The sequence below is a fragment of the Coturnix japonica genome, chromosome 9 (genome assembly GCF_054131305.1).
Source record: "Coturnix japonica strain WE chromosome 9, WE-NBRP24, whole genome shotgun sequence".
Lineage (NCBI taxonomy): Eukaryota > Metazoa > Chordata > Aves > Galliformes > Phasianidae > Coturnix > Coturnix japonica.
This window is the reverse complement of record NC_140671.1, coordinates 18,282,209-18,300,435: the sequence shown is the minus strand read 5'-3', so window position 1 is coordinate 18,300,435 and position 18,227 is coordinate 18,282,209. Positions and strand designations below refer to the sequence as shown.

At 37.9% G+C, this 18,227-nt stretch overlaps 1 protein-coding gene across 1 annotated transcript in view; it reads left to right on the top strand.

Annotated features, from left to right (window-relative positions):
- Positions 1-15,401, top strand: part of LOC146759734 (uncharacterized) — a 289,258-nt gene extending 273,857 nt beyond the window's left edge. Inside the window, exons 5-6 of the mRNA XM_085509859.1 lie at positions 9,262-9,303; positions 15,264-15,401. Of these exons, the coding sequence (XP_085365985.1) occupies positions 9,262-9,303; positions 15,264-15,401 (180 nt within the window). The remainder of the gene's footprint in view (positions 1-9,261; positions 9,304-15,263) is intronic.
- The last annotated feature ends 2,826 nt before the right edge of the window (positions 15,402-18,227 follow it).

The following is an 18,227-nucleotide window of genomic DNA, read 5'->3' as shown; positions in this document are numbered from 1 at the left end:
AGAATATACCTAACAGGGATACAAAGGGCCTGAATTCAAGACTCTGTGCAAAATTAGAAATCAAGCAATTGATATGATATACTGGCAAACGAGACAAGTAACCTAATGCAGAGAAGCATTAGCTACCCTTTTAATTGCTGCTTATCCTCTCTCCGTAAGTGAGGTAATTGATGTTTTACTCTCAGAATTGATCTCAGTGTTTCAGGTAGTTAGCAGAACAGAATAGCTTTTACATCATATAACACTAAAAATCGATGAATCACATAAACTAATCCCAGGCTTGAAAATCTGCTAAACTTGAAGACTAGCTGATTGAAAAATAATGAGGTTGTTTGGACCTTGATTTCACTAGACTAGATGGCATTTAATCTGACGTAACAATGTAGAACAAAGACATTGTTCCTTTCTTTTATATTTCCAGTGCTTATATGTTCACATTATTGTTCCCTCCTGATTTTGTTTGTTTGTTTGTTTGTTTGACTTTTTTTACCCTTTTGCATTTCTTTCATTTCTTTTTCTTGCCCAGCCTTAGCTTTCACTTATAGTGATGCAGGATTGCAAGGTGTAAAAGAATTGTTTCTAATGTCTTACCATGCTATGCTGAGTGCAAAGACTATACCATCGCACTGTGAGCGTTACATGCATGCAAATTGAAATGAAATGGACATTTTGCATTGCACTCTTCAGTTACTATTTTATGATAATGATGTTGAATTTATTTATAGATACAGTAATTTGCTTTATCCTGTGCTGCAACTTAAACACCAAATATATGTAGCAAAATGTTTTCCTCCCTTTGTATAGGGTTATAGATAGATATAAGCAAACTCGTAGGTAGAATTCCTTCTCCTTTCAATTTGGGTTAAGATATGGCAGGACAGTGAAGAAATGTATTGCTATATGAAGAAGAAAATAGGTTATTTTTTATTGTAAAAAGATACAGTATTGAGATCTTTCATGTATATATAGCAAAAGATGTCTCTATCTCATAAACTCTGACCTGAAACTCTGTCAGCATAGTTCACCTTTGGGCAGCTCATCACAAAGTCTCAAAGAAATGTTGGCAGCAGCTCTTCCATGCATAACATTTGTATGCAGTGTATCATTAAAATTACCTCAGAATGTATAGATACAATAGAATCTTGAGCTGCAGTTTCAAGCTTGTTATCACGGAGGACATTGAAGAACATGACATATAGTTTGCAAAATGAGCATAGGTGTGCGTGCATGCACATGCCTATACATAAGTTTAAATATTTCCTTCTACTTCTCTATTTTTAGGGCAGTATGACTGTTACCTTAGTTTCATTAAAGGGTGAAAAATGTTTAACTTCTCCAGCTGCACCCAATTTTTGCCAATGACTGTTCATTTTCTTAAGAGAAAAGCAAAGAATATTTTAAATGAGACTTACTTGTCCAAGGTAACCTGAGTGAGAAGAATACACTTCCCTAATGGACGCCCTGATATGATAATCTCTAGATGTCCTTCATTACGAAGCGTCAAGGTTTTTTTTGTAGTTTTTTTATTTTTTTTTTAGGAAGGCTTTAAAAATTCTTGGGAAAAAAGGTTTTGTTGCAGCAAGTTGTAACGCTGCCACTAAAAATATATTGCTGATTAAATTTTATTGACAGCCCTTGTAATGCATTCTTAGAAGCAGTAAATGCACTGAGTGAGTAATTATTGAATGCTAGACACTGCATCTTCTATACTTAGTTAAGCTGTTTAGGGAAGGAGATTAAGGCAGAATGCCCTTGCCTTCCCTGTGTAACTATTAGGTGTGGACATTGTGCAGAATAAAACACCTTTCTTTAGGATGCCAATACTACAAAGGTTGAAAGAAACTTTGGTTTTGTCCCTCGCTTTTTCACTTGAAAACTGAGGACAAACTGGGAGAAAAGATCAATATTTGTAAGGCCACAAGATAGATTTCCACATGGAGGAAAATAATCTTGGTTCTTTTAAAAGAAGCCCTCCCAAGGACTGTTCCTATGTTGAGTATTCAGAGTTGCCTTGTATGTGAAAATAAATGCAAAATTTCTAAATCAAACCTTTAGGATGCTCAAAGTTTTGGGACACTTCTTATTGCTAATGATGAGCCATATTCAGCTGTGGCCCAACATTGCTAATCTGGAGTAGTAACACCCATGTTTCTAACTCGTGAAGCTGTACAGTTTGTGGTGCTGGGAGGAAAACTGGAACATTGCTTTCCTCACCCCACAATGGGATTCCTGTTCTTGTGCATGATGGCTCCTGGGGTGTAAGTCAGTAAGAGTAATGAATTGCAAAATAACACTTGGAGGTTGGACTTGAATCCTAGAGAAGTTCATGATTTGCAATAGCCGACATTGTTATGACATTTAATAGAAACATGAGAAATTTTAATTTGAGTATCCTTCTTGGTAATGGTATATGAGCTTAAATATAGCCAGTATTGTTATTAGATAGCTCCTGCTCTCTTAGTTCTCACTTACTGGCCTATTTTGTTCTCAGTACTACTACGTTTGGTGCAGCAATTTGTCATGGCTTTGTTTTCTTTGACATGAATGTTTCAGGGTAATCTACTATTAATTGCTGATAATTAAAGACATTACTTATTGTACTTACATTACTGTTTCTTACTAACATAGTGACAACTCAAATGTTGTTGGAAGTGATTCTGTAATAATCTTTAGGTCCAAGCAGGGGAAGTATTTACACAGTCTTGCCACATCTCTTTTGTACTCTGATCTGAAGTGTATCATCTGGATATCTGTGATCATTAAGTGCCAGGGACTGGAGTTACCTTCAGCTACAAGACTTGCTTTGCATTCTAAAGACATTCTTTACATTTCTAACTCTAAAATAACTCATCTCAGTATTGTTTCTTTGCAATTCTGCTGCTGTAAGTGAAAGAAAGATATTGCCTTTGGTGTGTAAGATTTATAGTACAGAGCAGAAAAAAAGCATTTTTACATTACTAGCATCAGCAGCTTTGAGAAGGGATGGGTTTGTGGCACCAGACATTTTACCTGTTTGTACAGCCTATCATTCTACTGAGCATGTAAGCAGGAAAAAAATATATCATAAAATGTGTTCCTTGTGACGTTTGTTTTACAGCTCTTTAAAATCTGCCTGCAATAGAAATGCTTCCAGGAACTGTTAGTCCTATTGCAGAGCAGAGGTCAAGCACGTGCCAGGAAAGTGAGACCATTTTGAGTTTGGACACACAGGTCTTTCCTTTGTGGGACTCATTCAAAAGATACAAAAGCAAAGCAAAACAGAGAACTTTTGTTCTTGGATATATTTATAAAGCATCAGTGATGCTAGTGTGTGAAGTTCTTTCTCTAAACTTCGTGAAGGCGTAATTCCTCCATGCCTTTGGTACACTTTAGGAAAAGAACATCACCTAAGGGGTCCGCTGTTTGATGAATGAGTGCAGTAAAGGCAGCCTCTGCTTCACAAAAAAGATTTATTACAGAACAAGCTGATAAATGTGACAAAGGGTACAATACTGGTGTTTTGATTTGTGTGGTTTTTGAGTGATCACGGAACCTACCATTGCATTTAATGTAGAAAATAGGAAGGATAATTTAAAATACATTGATGACATTTAGAGGCCTACTTCCTTCTGAAAATCAGTGTGGATTCTAGTGATTAATTTGCATCTTTCATTGGTATCCTTGCAATTCTCTCCCAAGATGTAAAGACAAGTTGTGCAGATATGTTTCATAAATAATGAAGCCATCCGCCAAAAATTCAGGTGGAGTGATGCATGAAAGCTGACTGTCCTAGTGAATTCACTTCACGCTGTTCACATTTTTATTTCTTTTTATTATTCTTTCAATCAGAATTTATTGACAAGAATGTCAATATAAAGTAACTGTAAATATATAAGCATGGACTATACTTATTAAATCTCAGTTAAAGGAATTGTTGAATGCCAACTGTAGTTAATGTTGAAAATTCGTAGGATTTCCTATTTTATTTGCAGATGAATAAAATAAGTTTTCCTAATAAATCTGTTGAAGACTAATATATTAGGTTAATAGTCCAGAATAGCAATATGTTTTGATAAAAGCTGTGTTTTGGTGGTTTTTTTTTGTTATTTGTCAAGCATAAACAACGGAATGATGGTGGCTTGTTTTTATCAGCGCACAGGCGCAGCAGGTAACCTTCCAGATGTTTACTGATGACACACAGGTGATACCTGCAGTGGCAGTTTGTAGCATAACTGGCTGAACATCCATGACCACGTGCACCGATATCCTTATTTTCAGCCTTCTCTTCCTTTGAAGAATTTTTCCAGGATGTTATATGTATTCCGTATACATAATTGGCACCTGAACAGGCTGGTATTCATTTTTTTCTGATTTAAATATAGAAATTTATTGTATGGAAAAACAGATTTACTTCATTTCATTATGTGTTCTCAGTCATTGTCTCTGTTACTTTTTAAAAAGAATATAAGAAATAGCATATCATAGCATTCATTTCAAAAGCAGTTAGCAATACCTGATACTTAGACATTAATTAACGTGTCTGACTTCATTTTGTATTTACACTACCTTCAGAGTTTATCGCTTAATAGGTATTCATGCTACAAACTGCATTAATTTTTCCACGCAGAGACTTAACATCCATTTCCCCAAAGTTGCAAGATTTTACAAGAATAAATTCTGGTATTAACTGTATGCTCTTGATGCAAGAAAATGATTTATGCAGCAGTAAACAGTGTAATACATGTAATGAGCAGGTCTTGGTCTGGTAGTGTTTACATTCGAAGATAACATACTTTATGCTGATTATTTCTTTAGCATCACAGTATTTTCAATTATGTTCTTTGCAGTGTCCATTTATTCTTTTAATACAGTGTCTTTGCCTTCTGATTATTCCTTATAACACAGACTGTGCTATGCAGGGAAATTAAAGTATACTGTAGCTGCTTTTTGTGTACCAAAGAAGTATTTATTTGAATACTAAATATAGATGAAGTTTCTCATGGGGTTGTTCTTTAACATACATGTGCAGAATTTAATTTTGAGGATTTTTACCACACAAGCTTTTTTTCTAGAATTATACTTGCAAAAATATTTTTAGAGACTTTTTTTTTTTGCCATTTTTTAATGAAACTGTACTGCAGGGAAGTTTCCAATTGAAGGGCAGCAGTGTGTTAGCATTCAAGGGATAGTCACATAGTCATGTTATGTAGAAGCGAAGTAGACGTAAACCACTTTTTCTCCTAGTGGTCCATTTCACAAAAGGCACAACAGAGACTCATGGTTCCCACTCTTCTTAGAAACATCAGGGAAATGGTTTTGCAGTGGGATACAGTGGGGGAACGGCTGCCATGCTGGCTGATGTTGTGCCATGTTGCAGGTTTTGTGCTTACAGGGGTCTCAGAAAATGAAGAGCTTCCCAGCTTTGTTGCAGTACTGCAAGTTTTTGTGTATGGAATCGGGAAGCGAAAGGCAAATTCAGTGACCCAGGTCTCTGTGTGACCTGCAGCACCTTTTGGGAGTACAACTGTTAAAAACAGCAAAGCAAACAAACAGAAGCCAAGGTAGATTTCCAGGTATGTGTTGGTCAATTGCTATAGATGATCTTAAAACAACAAACAAACAAAAAAATGTGTCTTAGCCCAAGGCCAAGAAAAGATGAAAACTGGATTTGGGGTAACCTCAACTGTTTAAAAGAGTAAATATGATACAGGGAAATAATTACCTACACACTGATTGAATGCAGCAACAATTTTTAGAGTGTTTCTGATTTATTTTTGGAGATTTTATATTTTTATTTTATTTTCCCTTCAGTACAGTTCTCCTGTTTTGGAATCTTTTGCTAGCTGAGGATAAGAAGAAATAGAAAGGAAGAAGCAAATAAAACCGTAGATTATTTTTTATGGAAGACGAGATTGTTCCCATTTGCATTTACAGCTTTACAAGGATTGTAGCATGATGCTTCTCTTTTTTTTTCTTTTTTTTTTTTCCTTCTTTTCTTTTTTCTTTTCTTTCTTTTTTTTTGATGGAAATGCTTAATCTGAGTTCAATGGGCCATAATAATTGCCTGTTTCTTCCAGTAGGAAAGAAAACCCTTTTGTATACGATGCTTGAAGCCTTAACTGTGCTTAGTATTACACACAGAACTGTAGACATTTCTTCACCCAGATATATTTATAACAGCAGCATTACTCGATATACAATACGAAACCAAGGGCATTTGAGAATAAATCAGTCCCTCTAGCTACTGCTACAGCACAATAACTGATGGTTGTAATAAAATCCCTTGAAATTAAAATTCCATGCATGCAAAGGCACATACCTTGCCAAGAGAAACCCAAAGATCCGTGTTCTGGAAAAATTTGCATATGCACAGACGTACACACTTTTTACCCATTTGTTATAGAAATTCAGTGTGTACAAAAAATCTTCAGGCTCTCAGCACTGCAGCAACTTATTAGCCTCTTCAACAGGGAATATATGGGGGTCTTCAGGAGTGATACACAGGAAAAATGTAAGCTGCTGATGGAAGAGGAAGCTTCCTTGAGTAAGCAAATGGTGATTTTATGTCTGAGATACTGTTAATGTTGTTGTCAGTCACTAAAAAAAGCTCTCCAAACCCCTATTCCACTTTATGTTGTCCTGCATTTATGCATTTTCTGATATTTTTAATAAGTTATTTGCTTAGGCATTACTTCATGGAACTCTGAGGTCTTCAGATAGATGTTTCTTCATTTGTATTTTGGGTTTTCATATGAATGAGCAAGAAGTCATTTTATATAAATACACAGTATTTTTATGTGTTAATGTACAGGTATGTACCCTTTCTGGTCAGAGAGTGGTTCTCCTGCAACTCTGTTTCTTTTGAATTCTTTAGGGAAATAAGATGATGAAGAGAAAATTATTAACAGAAAGAGTGATAAGTCATTGGAACTAGTTCTATAGTGTCTGGATTTGCATATCCTTGTGAGGAGTAGATGACTTAAAAAAAAACACTTGTAAAAGATCTCAGTTCTCCCATCTGCTCCTGTTACTTGAAGAGAACAAAACATACTTCTCCATCCTATTCATGTTCACAAATTCACAAGAGAATCACACCAGCAGGTTGCAGACAATTTCCGAAAGGTCTATTTTGTTGAAAATGGAAGTACCTCATAGCATGAGTTTTATAAGACAGTGGTCTTATAAAATGGTGTTGAACTATTGTTCAAGTTCTTTAAAAGTTTTTCTTTGATAAAATCCTTTGAAGAGAATCAATATTTTGGGCATTCTTTCTCTAAACTGTGGTACGTGAGAGCTTGACATAATGACATTCAACGTATTGACCAGGCTCTTCACGCAGTTTTGAACTAAATGAAATAAATAGTTCATTGCATATGGTTCAATTCAGAGATTTAATGAATTAAATTTAGGGCTGACAAGCTATCTGTTTAAAATTGCAGGATGTACTCAAGATTTATTTCAAAGGTATCTTGATCATTAATTAAATATGTTATGGCTTTCCGTTCCTTTGGTTTTTCTGTTCAGGTTTACATACTATAAATGCATTATTTATGTTTCCCCTTAAGTGCTCAGTACTGCCAGGATGCTACTTTTAAATTGGCACACATAGAGTAAATAAATAAATAAATTTTTAAAAAGATGGTTTTTCGTGCATGTTATCTTATTATTCAATTTCTTTTAGAAAGCTTGGATGTAGTGATAGACTATGAGGCCAAGTATATTTTAAAATACAACCCTCTCACTTGTATAAAGTCTCTGTTTTAAAATAAGTGGTTGCTTTTGTTCTCTTTATTTTCTTGCAGTTGCATGTAAGACATGGTCTCTTTCTCCTGACTTGCTCATATTTAATCTCGTTGTCTTTTCTGCCCCATATTGTATACTCACACCTTTCATAAATAATTCATTTCAGTCCTGTATAATACTGTTCTATTCTCTGTGGCTTTGGATATTTGTCAATTTTATGTTTAAAGGTTCCATCATTCAAAACAACAGCAGTAATGACTAATGAGAACAGTTAATTACTGCTTAAATATTCAATAACTATAACCCTTGTGCCGTTCTACAAATGTTTGATCTATCTATTTGTTGTAATGCTTCTGGTTTGTATGGAGAAGATTTCCCTTATCATTTGTTTGTTAGAACTTATCCTTCTGTGCTGAAAGGACTGAGAGTTTTATTCTAAGTTACCTGACTTTGGCTGAGAAATTCAGCTTCTTGTCATCACCATGGAGTAAAAATGTCTCGTTCAAATGGGTATTGTTCCATTTTCTAAGTGAAAAGCAGTGGAAAGCATACTCTGAACACCCAAAAATATCCTTAGAAAAATATAGCATCTCATTTCTTTTTCATGTTTTGTGAATTATGTTTGTCATGTGCCTTAATTACAAAAATGATGATTACACTTTCAAAGTTAATGACACTCAGTAACAACAATTACTGTATTCTGAAATGATTTAATGAAACAAATCAAAACAACCAACCAACCAACCCAAACCTCTCACTAGAGACCGGCGGTTCAATAACATCACACCTTTCTGAGCACAACTTCTGGGGCTTGAGGTGTGCCCATGGCAGGGTTTCTTTAGAAGTTGTAATGATAGAAAGAAAGTTGGAAATGAGCACTGTAGTGCTACTGCTCAGTTTCTTTGAACTCTTTTTCTAGACAAGTTGCTGCTTTCTTTTTGGCAAGGTAATCACCTCACAAATTGTGCTGCCACTGACTTGTATCTAATGGTAACTGGTAGCGAGGTGGTTAATTGTTAATTAGTAGTTGTTCAGCAACTAAATCACATGCTGAAATGTTTCCTGTAGATGTAGCAGTTCCTAAAAGACAGCAGTATGGAGGTAAAAATGCATTGGAATCCAGTCTTCTTTAAGGTTATTCTTGTACCAGGTCAGAGCTGGGAGTTGTCATTTCATTTGTTCTTGAAGTTGTTATATCTTTGTATCTTAAAACTGTGAATATGCCATAGTATCTTAGTAGTGGGATACTCCAAAATATAGCAAAGATCTCTTATAGAAAAAGAAGAAAAGGAAAGCTTTTCTCCAAACTGGACTCTCGCTGAGATCTTTAAATAGTATTCATATAATTGAATTTCAAAAGCACATTTATAATTCAGTGTGGTAGGCTGTGGTGTTATTTATTTTGACCCTCGTAAAATAAAATAATAATTGAAAAAAAAAAAGTGTTTTCCTGAAGGAGTGATTCTGTACAGACCTAGCAGCTTTGTTGTTGCAAGAATGCCATGCTTTCAAAGCTTTTCTCTTTTTTTCCTTCTGCAGAGTTCAAATCAACAGATGAGTTGTGAAAGAGAACAACTAAGGGTAAGTGCAACAACATGCACAATTTCTTTAAAACAGTAAGCAGAATCTAGTTTCTACTATTTTATTAGCATAATGATGGACTGCTTTTTATTTCTATAATTTAAGAATTTAACATATTTAGCTCAGTTTATTTCTTGCTTGTTGTTAAATGTTGTAAATATCTTGGTGTTAAGCAGCTACTGTAGATACAGGGTTATTTCCATAACTTACCTAGAATTGGTAGTAAATACCAATTTTATGGGAACTTGCTTCACACTCAGCATGAAGATTTAGTAGTGATAAAGGTCACCCCATTCCTCAGACTGTCTCAAAAAAGCAAACGCTATCCATTTGGTTGTTTATGATATCTGTGCTTTCAGATACAAATTAATGCTATGAATACGCGGGAACTAGAAAAAAAGGTTTGAGTTTTTTGTGTGTGTATTGGTTGCATAAACAGGGTAGATTTCCTTAATCCAGGTTGTGAGTCTTTATTTTTCTCTTCCCCACCCTTCCCTTTTAAAAGTGATGGTTTAAACAAGCCTCGTTCCCTGTTCCCATTAAGTTCTACAAATGCTACGTATTTCTGCAGATGTTTTTTTCATCACATGTATTTACTTATGCAGTAATAGTGTTTGTTTGTAAAGACATGAGTTTGTTTTTTTTAACAGAGGCTTTGGAGTGGGAAGCTTTTGTGTCATCTAAAGAGTTATTTAGCGGAGCTACATTTACTAAGACCATTTGATTAGCATTTTGAAATCCTGTGTTCAAGTTGAGAAGAAGTGGTGGGACTGAAGGATGTGTGCACTCAGTTTTTATAATTGAAAAACCAGTTTTGGAAATAGAAAAAGTAACGTCTCTTGTTTGTAATTTACTTAGCATTGGCAGTGCCTGCACGATCTGCTAGCATAAGGAGTGTACTGTAGTTATAAAGTAAGTTGTACAGTGTTCTTAAACATTTATCCATTCACTACGTTCATCAACACACCTAATTTCTTGAACTGATCTTCCCCATGTTCACAGTATGATTGCTGTGAAAACACACTTTGAAATAGAAGGGAAGAAAGTATTCAACTGTTTGTTTGACTTAATGTGTGACTTTGTAATTTATGAATGAAATGTGTTGTGGTAAGAGGTTAATGTGTCTTTCTATCCCACTGTTACCCATTACATCTACTTGCAGTCAGCTTGTGGCTCATGGTGCCTTTGTGTCGCGTGAAGATGTGCCTCTTCCTGACACATGAGGAACTTAGTAGGTTAGAAATGTGCTTTGTAATTTTCCATAAGATTATGTGTGGACCTTTTCCCCAGTGCTGCTGGATGTCCCTGTTACATGGCAGACATCACTTAGACACAGCTCTTCCCAAGGCTGGGAGCCATGTGAGCAGCGAACTGCCTCATGGTGTCAGAGCCTGCAGCCACTCTACTAGAATAAAGCATTTACTGAAATGAAAATGTTATTCATATTAGAGCCTTTAGATATTAACAATGAATGGCAATTCTGATTATAAAGTATGTGTACTTTAACTTTTTTCAGCTTTGAAGCTAGTCTTTATGCGTTGTACTTGTATATTTTCAGTGGTACTCATCTAACCTGTACACAGGCTGCAATGAGAAGCTATGGGATTTGTCTCTTTAAAACAGCTGGGGTGGTTTAAAGGGGAACCGAACCATTAGTATCACTCTCTCCAACTCTATCTGCATGCTGCTCTTTGCATTTTCTTTAAAGAAAGTAACAATACCGCTTAGTCCCCCCCTGGTTCTGTTTTCTGCTCTCTGATCCTTGTTATAAATCCCTTTCTATACAGTTACACCCTATCCTCCTCTCTGACTCTTTCCTTTTTTCTTATTGTAAGTTGCTGTATGGAGCTTAATGTAATTGTCATTCTGGAGCACTGTATATGACCTCTATAAACTCGGACCTCACAGTATGCTCAGAATACTTTTAAAATACTTTTATTCTAATCATCTGGGCTAAAAACAGTCTTTAAAACATGAACAAGACAGTCTTAGAGACTTATTCAAGTCTATGCAGGAAAACTAGAATGCTCGACTTAGGTGGAAATAAGCTGCAGTTCACAATGGTGAAAAAAGCATGGTGACAGCCTCAGAAATCTGAACCTTGTTGATTTGACTTCAGATTATTATTTTTATTATGACAGAATGGCATTATTTGAACTTGTAAAGTAGCTTAAACTTTGCTGAGTGTTACCCAACCGTCCTTTAAGCATTCATTATTTTGCATGCTCAACTCAACATAATTGTTTAAATTGAACTGTGTCTGTATTTGCATGCATGTTTTTTTATATATAAAAATGGATGTGTTTGGTCCTTATGCAGCAATATTTGAAGAACATTTCTAAGGTGGGCATAGAACAATTTTAAATTCTAATACTAGAAGGCTTTTTAAATGTTCCTGTGAAAATCAATGAAGTCTGATGTAAAATGGTGTTATTAACTCCCATGATCTGAAATTTTAAATGACCCAGTTGTTGCTCTGATTAACAGCTTCTTTCACAGATGCTTATTATCAGGATGCATTATGTGTTGTCGGTGTTCCTTCTCTGGCCTGGGGTGTGTGAAGCTCAGGATCCTACTAACACCTCATAGTTAATATCAGCTTATATTTGAAGTAGTATGCTGATTTTCAGGGAGGTAAACAGAATTTTAGCATTCAATACTGTTTTCTTTGCCTTGCCTTTTGTACCGTACATACAATAAGCTCCAAACCAAAACTGTATGGAAGTCTTGCCTAGGTAGAGAGAAAATGAAAGCAAATCTGCTTATGTCCAGTTTCATTTTTAAGCAACCTCAATCCTTCAGTATTTAGCTTTCTTTTTGTTCAATATATTAATGCATCAGTCCATATTTATGTTGCTGTGATGAGCCTAGCTGTGTAGATTGATTTTGACAGAAACTTTACAGAGAAACTTTTTAAAGCTCACTGTTGTGGTATTAGTATTCTCTGATGATTTTATGTACTATGTTCCTCTGCTGCACTAAGAAAGTAAGCTGTGAGCCAGCTGACAGATGCTCATTTTTTTAATGAGTCTTAGCTGGGGGAAGAAGGAAATAAAAAACAACTGGAGAAGGGAATCAGGTGGAGAGTGGTTTGTGAAGGAGTTATTTATGAGCACTTGTTGAAGTAATTTCCTATGCTGATAACAAAGCAAAAGTGATGCTGATGATAGCCAAAGAACCCATGTTTTTAGATAGGACAGTGCTGGATTTTGTATGCTGCTAGGTTATACTACCTGCTGGATATCTATCCTTTTGTACTCATATATTGAGTAACTAACTGAGTGAATAGATTGTTGGGGGAACAAGACAAGCATTGAAAATACTATATTAAATGAGGAAAGAATAATTTACATCAACAATCCAAATGATACAGTGTTATGAAGACATATATTCATTGGGCCATATTGACTTCTTGAACCAATATTGTTTAAAGTAGAGAGAATGAAAGAATATTGATTGTAATATGGCTATTGTGTATTGATGGTAATATTCTTTTTATGTTCTGTGAAGTCCTTCCACATCTTACCTGCTTAAACTAGTCACATTTACTTCTCTGACCAAATTAATAATGTTTTTTTTAAGCATTTGCCAAATGCAAATGCAAAACTGCATGATTAAGTTAATCCCACAGAAAGAAATGGACATGCATTCAAAATTAGTAAGTGTGCATATACCTACAGATGTGAACATCTATGTTATGTCTGGAATATAGATTAAGAATGCAATCATACAGACAATGACACGATCACAAGACAGAGTGAATGCATCTCAGTGCCTATACAAAGTGTAGATTCTCAACCACTGATACACCAGCATTTTAAAAGGACTGTATACTTGTTCTTGGCTCCTTGAAATTTTTTTTTGAGTTAAGAAAACCTGGACAGTAATTGTGTTCAGTTGTTCTGTTCTGCAGCAAAATCCCAAGTTGCACTGAAAGCCAATTCTTTCTGTGTGTTCAACAGAAATGATTTTCTTAGAACTGAATCCCAAGCATCATTACATCATCTCCAGGAAGCAGGATAGAGAAATAAAAATAAGCTACTCCAAAAGAAAAGGCAAAACAAGCAAGAAATCAATTGTTTTAGCAAGCTGACTCGAGCAGAGCACCATTACTCTTTTTAGAATGCAAGTAAAGAATTTCCAGAATACCTTTATTTCAGATTTACTTGAAGCACAAATATATTCTACAGAAAAGTGGGTGATTAATTGTTCTCTTTTTAATGTGGGACTTTTTTTCCACTTTATGTGTTCTTTCCATTTAAATGAGATTAAAATAATTTTTTTCCTGAAAGTAAACAGGCATATGCATGCTGAAAACATATTACTGAGTTTTTAGTTTACTTTCATATTCATATTTTTTTTCTTTTATCATTTAAGTAAAATTGACCAAAAAACAAACCAACAAACAAAAAAACCCAAACAAACAAAAAACAGAAACAAAAACATTTTCTAATGTAAATAACAATGAAAATACAGGACAGTATTAAGTTCATATTCTATTATCACAAATAATTCTATTATTTTTAGAGGTGTCTGTGACTTACAAGATACAATTATATAAAGATATGAAAAACATTGTCTTTTGTGTTCACAGAAGTTTGCATATAGTTCTTTTTTAATACTGGGAAATTACTCTGTAGACCAGAAATGATTTATGTAGATGAAACCAGAGGTGACATGAAAGGTCTGTAGTGTTCACGAATCAGTGAGCAGCAGTCAGTTCAAACATGTGATAAAAATCATTATAAATAAATTGTACTAAAATGCTCTAGTAATAAATTCCTCATTGCAGTAGTTAGATCTTCTGCTTCTCCCCTTCTACTTTGTGTTCTTGAAGGCACTGAACAGTCTCCTCCAGCAGTTCCACGCTTGAAGGAATGGGGAGGGAAAAATGGAATGATGTGGAAATTTTGGGGAGAAGTGTGAAATGAAAAGAACTTCTTTACACATTTTATACCACCTCCATCAGGAGTAATTCTGGGGAGTAAGGAAACAGCTATGATAAGAAGCTCCTTCACCATATCTAAAGGCCTGTGATAGAATCAGTCAAAAGAATTAGCTTTAGTCCTTTTCCAGCAAAACCTCAACAAACCCCTCTTTAATCATATGTTTAAAGGGATGAAATTGTAGAAGGAAAAATGTTTCTTATTAACACTTCTCTAATTACTTACTCCATTTGAACAACCTGATCAACCTGACAGGTATCTTCTGGAGTTAGATGGGCTTTAAAGGTCATTTCCAACCAAAAGCATTCTCTGAACTGTATGTTTGAATTCGCAGCTTCCGTAATCATGGAAAAGCTAAATTCAAAACACTGAGTAAATGTGGAGATGCTGTCCAGGCTGGGTCTGAGTTTAATCCTCAGATTGAAACAACACAGAATATCACCACAGGGTGCATGTATGGGCTTTTGTGCAGTCTGACAGAGCAGCAGCTTGAGTCTCTCTGTCTTTAAAGGGCTTCGCTAATAAACTCTTCTCCTTTAGAATTCCCTTGCTTGACATGCAGGTCATAATGGGAAACAAGCCTTGCTTTCTACTGTTCTTTGCTCTGTACGTAACATATAATTTGGCACACCCCTGTGAGTTTTCTTTTCAGTTTTTCCTTATTGGCGTGTTAACTTTTGTGTGTCAAAAATCAAAGTACTTTTTGAAATGCTGCAATGCTTATTTGTAACGATGAGTCTGCAGAGTTGCTGTGGGTTAGCAAAGTCCTGCTTAGTGAAAAGCAATTAGCGACTCCGATGCCTTGATCAGCATTTTGCAATTTACTTTGTGTGTAAATCCCCACTCTGTGTGTGGATTCCGACTGAGACTAATGTAGTTCTAGAGAAAATAGTGGCACTGTTACCTAAGGCTGTGGTCATGGAGATGCTGCTCTTTTTATTTATGTGCATGGTTTTGTTTGAAGACAAAAAGCAGCAGATGTTTGCTCTGCCACTTGCTGGTGCTCTCCTTCAGTCCAAGTCAAAGAAAGTTTCAACAACCTTTTGTCATGGGAAGTGCTTCAGAACTGTGGAACGATCTCAAGCTGCACCAAAATGTTTCCACTGTGTTAGTGGCTTGTCGGAGATAATGAGAGGTAGTACTGGAAAGTGAAGGGCAATCACTCCTTGCAATACTGCTTGAGAATTTCCCTCCTGAGGAAAGAAGCTCATCTCAATTTTCACACATACTCAAAAGCAAGTATTTCCAATCTAAACTACCAATTTATTAAAAGAGGAATCTATATCTTGAATTGAGAGTAAGGTTATATTTCCAGAATTTCATTGTCTTTGGAGTAAATTGTAATGTGTTTCATTTCGTTTTGTTCCAGTGCTGATATGTGTGTATTTGCTGCTGGAAGTTGTTACCTTTAGGTTTTGTTGCTGGGAAGAAGTATCCAATTGATGTGAACAGTGTGAACCCCTTAGGAAATTAGAAAGTACATCAATTCAGAGCACTTCAGAACACAAATTAAATATTTAGTGTACAGGCTGGATCCCTCCTAATGGAGAGGGTCTGATGTAAGCATGGCATCTATGATGTATAGCCAGTTTAGCAACTGAATCGTAGAATCCTATGTAAATAGACAACAGGGTGAATATTTTGATTTGAGACAAAAGAATAGGACGGTATGATAAGTGGACTTTACAACAGTGAGAGTGTGTCCTCAGGGAATGCAATTTCAAATAGCTGAATGGTATTTCTGATGGGATCTGAAGGCTCTAGGTGGGCTCAGGGCTGCATAGAGTGGGTGCTTGTGGCACCCCTTAGTGGGTGAGTGCCAGGCTGCTGGGGAAGAATTACTGGGAGCGTGTCCCACTGGGTAGATCTGTTCCACCGCAAGGACCAGGCTCCCCCTGGGCTTGTTATGGACGCTGAGGATTCCCAGTCATCTAGAGCAGCAGGAGACCATGGCAGATATTTTCACATTTACATTGTGGAAATATATTATTGTGGAATGGTTTGGGTGGGAAGGGACATTAAAGACCCAGAGACTCTGTCAAAGGATAAAGAAAATCGCTCCAGTGTTGTTTTTACTGCTTTGTGCAAATCAAAAGATTGCATTTTGTCTTTTAATGGCCAAAAAAGCCATTTCTTCAGGGACATTGTATTTGTTGTCACAGACTCTAACAAAAATGCAAACTGAGCTTTATCTGTAGCATCAATACTTTAGTATTTCGTATCTTGTATTTGACAGTTCCCTCCCAGCCAGTTGCCCATGCCTTTCTCTCAGCCCATGAGAGCACCACTTACTGCCTCTGGGAACTTGGAAACTGGCAGCATGATGGCCAGCACACACACAAGGTGCTCGTGACGCAGCTCCAGGCGGCTCTCCTGAGGCCCAGCTTCATTTCACGGCCACTCACGCTCTGCTGCTGGACATTCTGCAACGGAAAAGCCACTGGATGCAAATCCCATCCCTCACAGATGGTATCAGACCCCTGCTCTCATAAAAGTCACCACCGCCCGGCATTGGGCAGCGCTTCCACTGCCCTTGCTCCTGCCACAAGACACCAACGTCTGCTTCTAGTTCGGCTCCACCATGGGATCCTGTTTGCAACAGAAAAACACACGGAGGCTGCCAGCCACTGCAACACGCGCTGTGAAACCCCTGGCACTGCTGAGTCCCATGAGCAGAGGAGAGAAGCGTCTGCCTGCCATGGACGGGCTGCGGCGGGATTGAATCCTGCCTTCCAATCGGGACACCCCCAGGGAGAGCCTCCCTGGGGACACAAAGACTTACGGCTGCGCCAACACAGCAGGCAGAAACGCGGCGTGCTCCTGACTGCCCGCACTGTTCAAAGCTCCCTGACTTGCGGAATCAAACTCTATAATCCAGAGATGGGTTATAAAGCAGGTATGTTTTATTCCAGCGCTGGGTGCAAGGGGGATAGCTCCTCCAAACTTGCACACCAACTTGTAAAACCGTGATACAGATATAGGTACACCTCATGCATAGTCAATGATTTCCCGTAATTCTAACATGCATCCCTTAATTCTAATACACATTCTTTATCATGCAGACCCCCTCTTGTTATCGCCCATCTTGTCAGGGAGATGCAAATATCAAAAGAGGAGTTGCAACACCTAATCCCCTTCTCACCAGGTGTCTCAGGGAGTTCTCACTCCTTAATCTTCATCCTTCCTGCTCTTCCAGACCCACTGTCTCCATTCCTTGTTATTCTAACTAAATCATTTTCTGTAAACTACCTTTAACTATCCCCCTTTTAGCCCCCCTTTATTCTGAATTCCAGCAGAGCATCTGTTTTCTGCTTCCCTGTTCATCCCTCCCTCTCCCTCTCCCTCCCTCCGCCCTATGACGGCAGCCCTTCAAAGCAACCAACACAACCACGCCAAACCGCAGCCCGGACTCGTCCCGCTCACTGCAATCCGGACCCACTCCATCCGTACAAACCTTCATCCACGCCGTTTCTTAACCGGGCCTCGGCGCCACCCGGATCTTACAGCCAGCAAGCGGCCGGCAAACGAACGGCCGTCTTCCTCTTGGTGCCGCACAGCCCAGCACGGCCGGAGCCGCACCACACGATCCGGGCCGGGGCAGGCTCAGGCTCTGCCTCCAGGCTTTTAGGGCCGGCCGGGTGACTCCGCAGCACAGCGAGACCGTGGAGCCGCCCGGGAGCCGCCTCTGGGTGCCGGCAGCGCCGCGAGCTCCTCCCCCGACAGCCCCTCCGTGCCCCCGCACCGAGGCCCGACCCCGTTCGCAGCACAGAGCCCGCTCCTCCCGGCCCCGCTCATGGCCGCCATGGCCCGGAAGTGCTCTCCGCCGCCTGCAGGAAGCACTTCCTGTCACTGTCACGTGGCTCAGGCCGGGCTGGGGCCTGTTGGGGGGGGGGGCAGCTGCCAGATCTTCTGCCAGTAAACACTTCTGAGCACCCTCTTCTGGAGGTGAACAGCTCTGGAGGAAGGTGCTTTCAAATG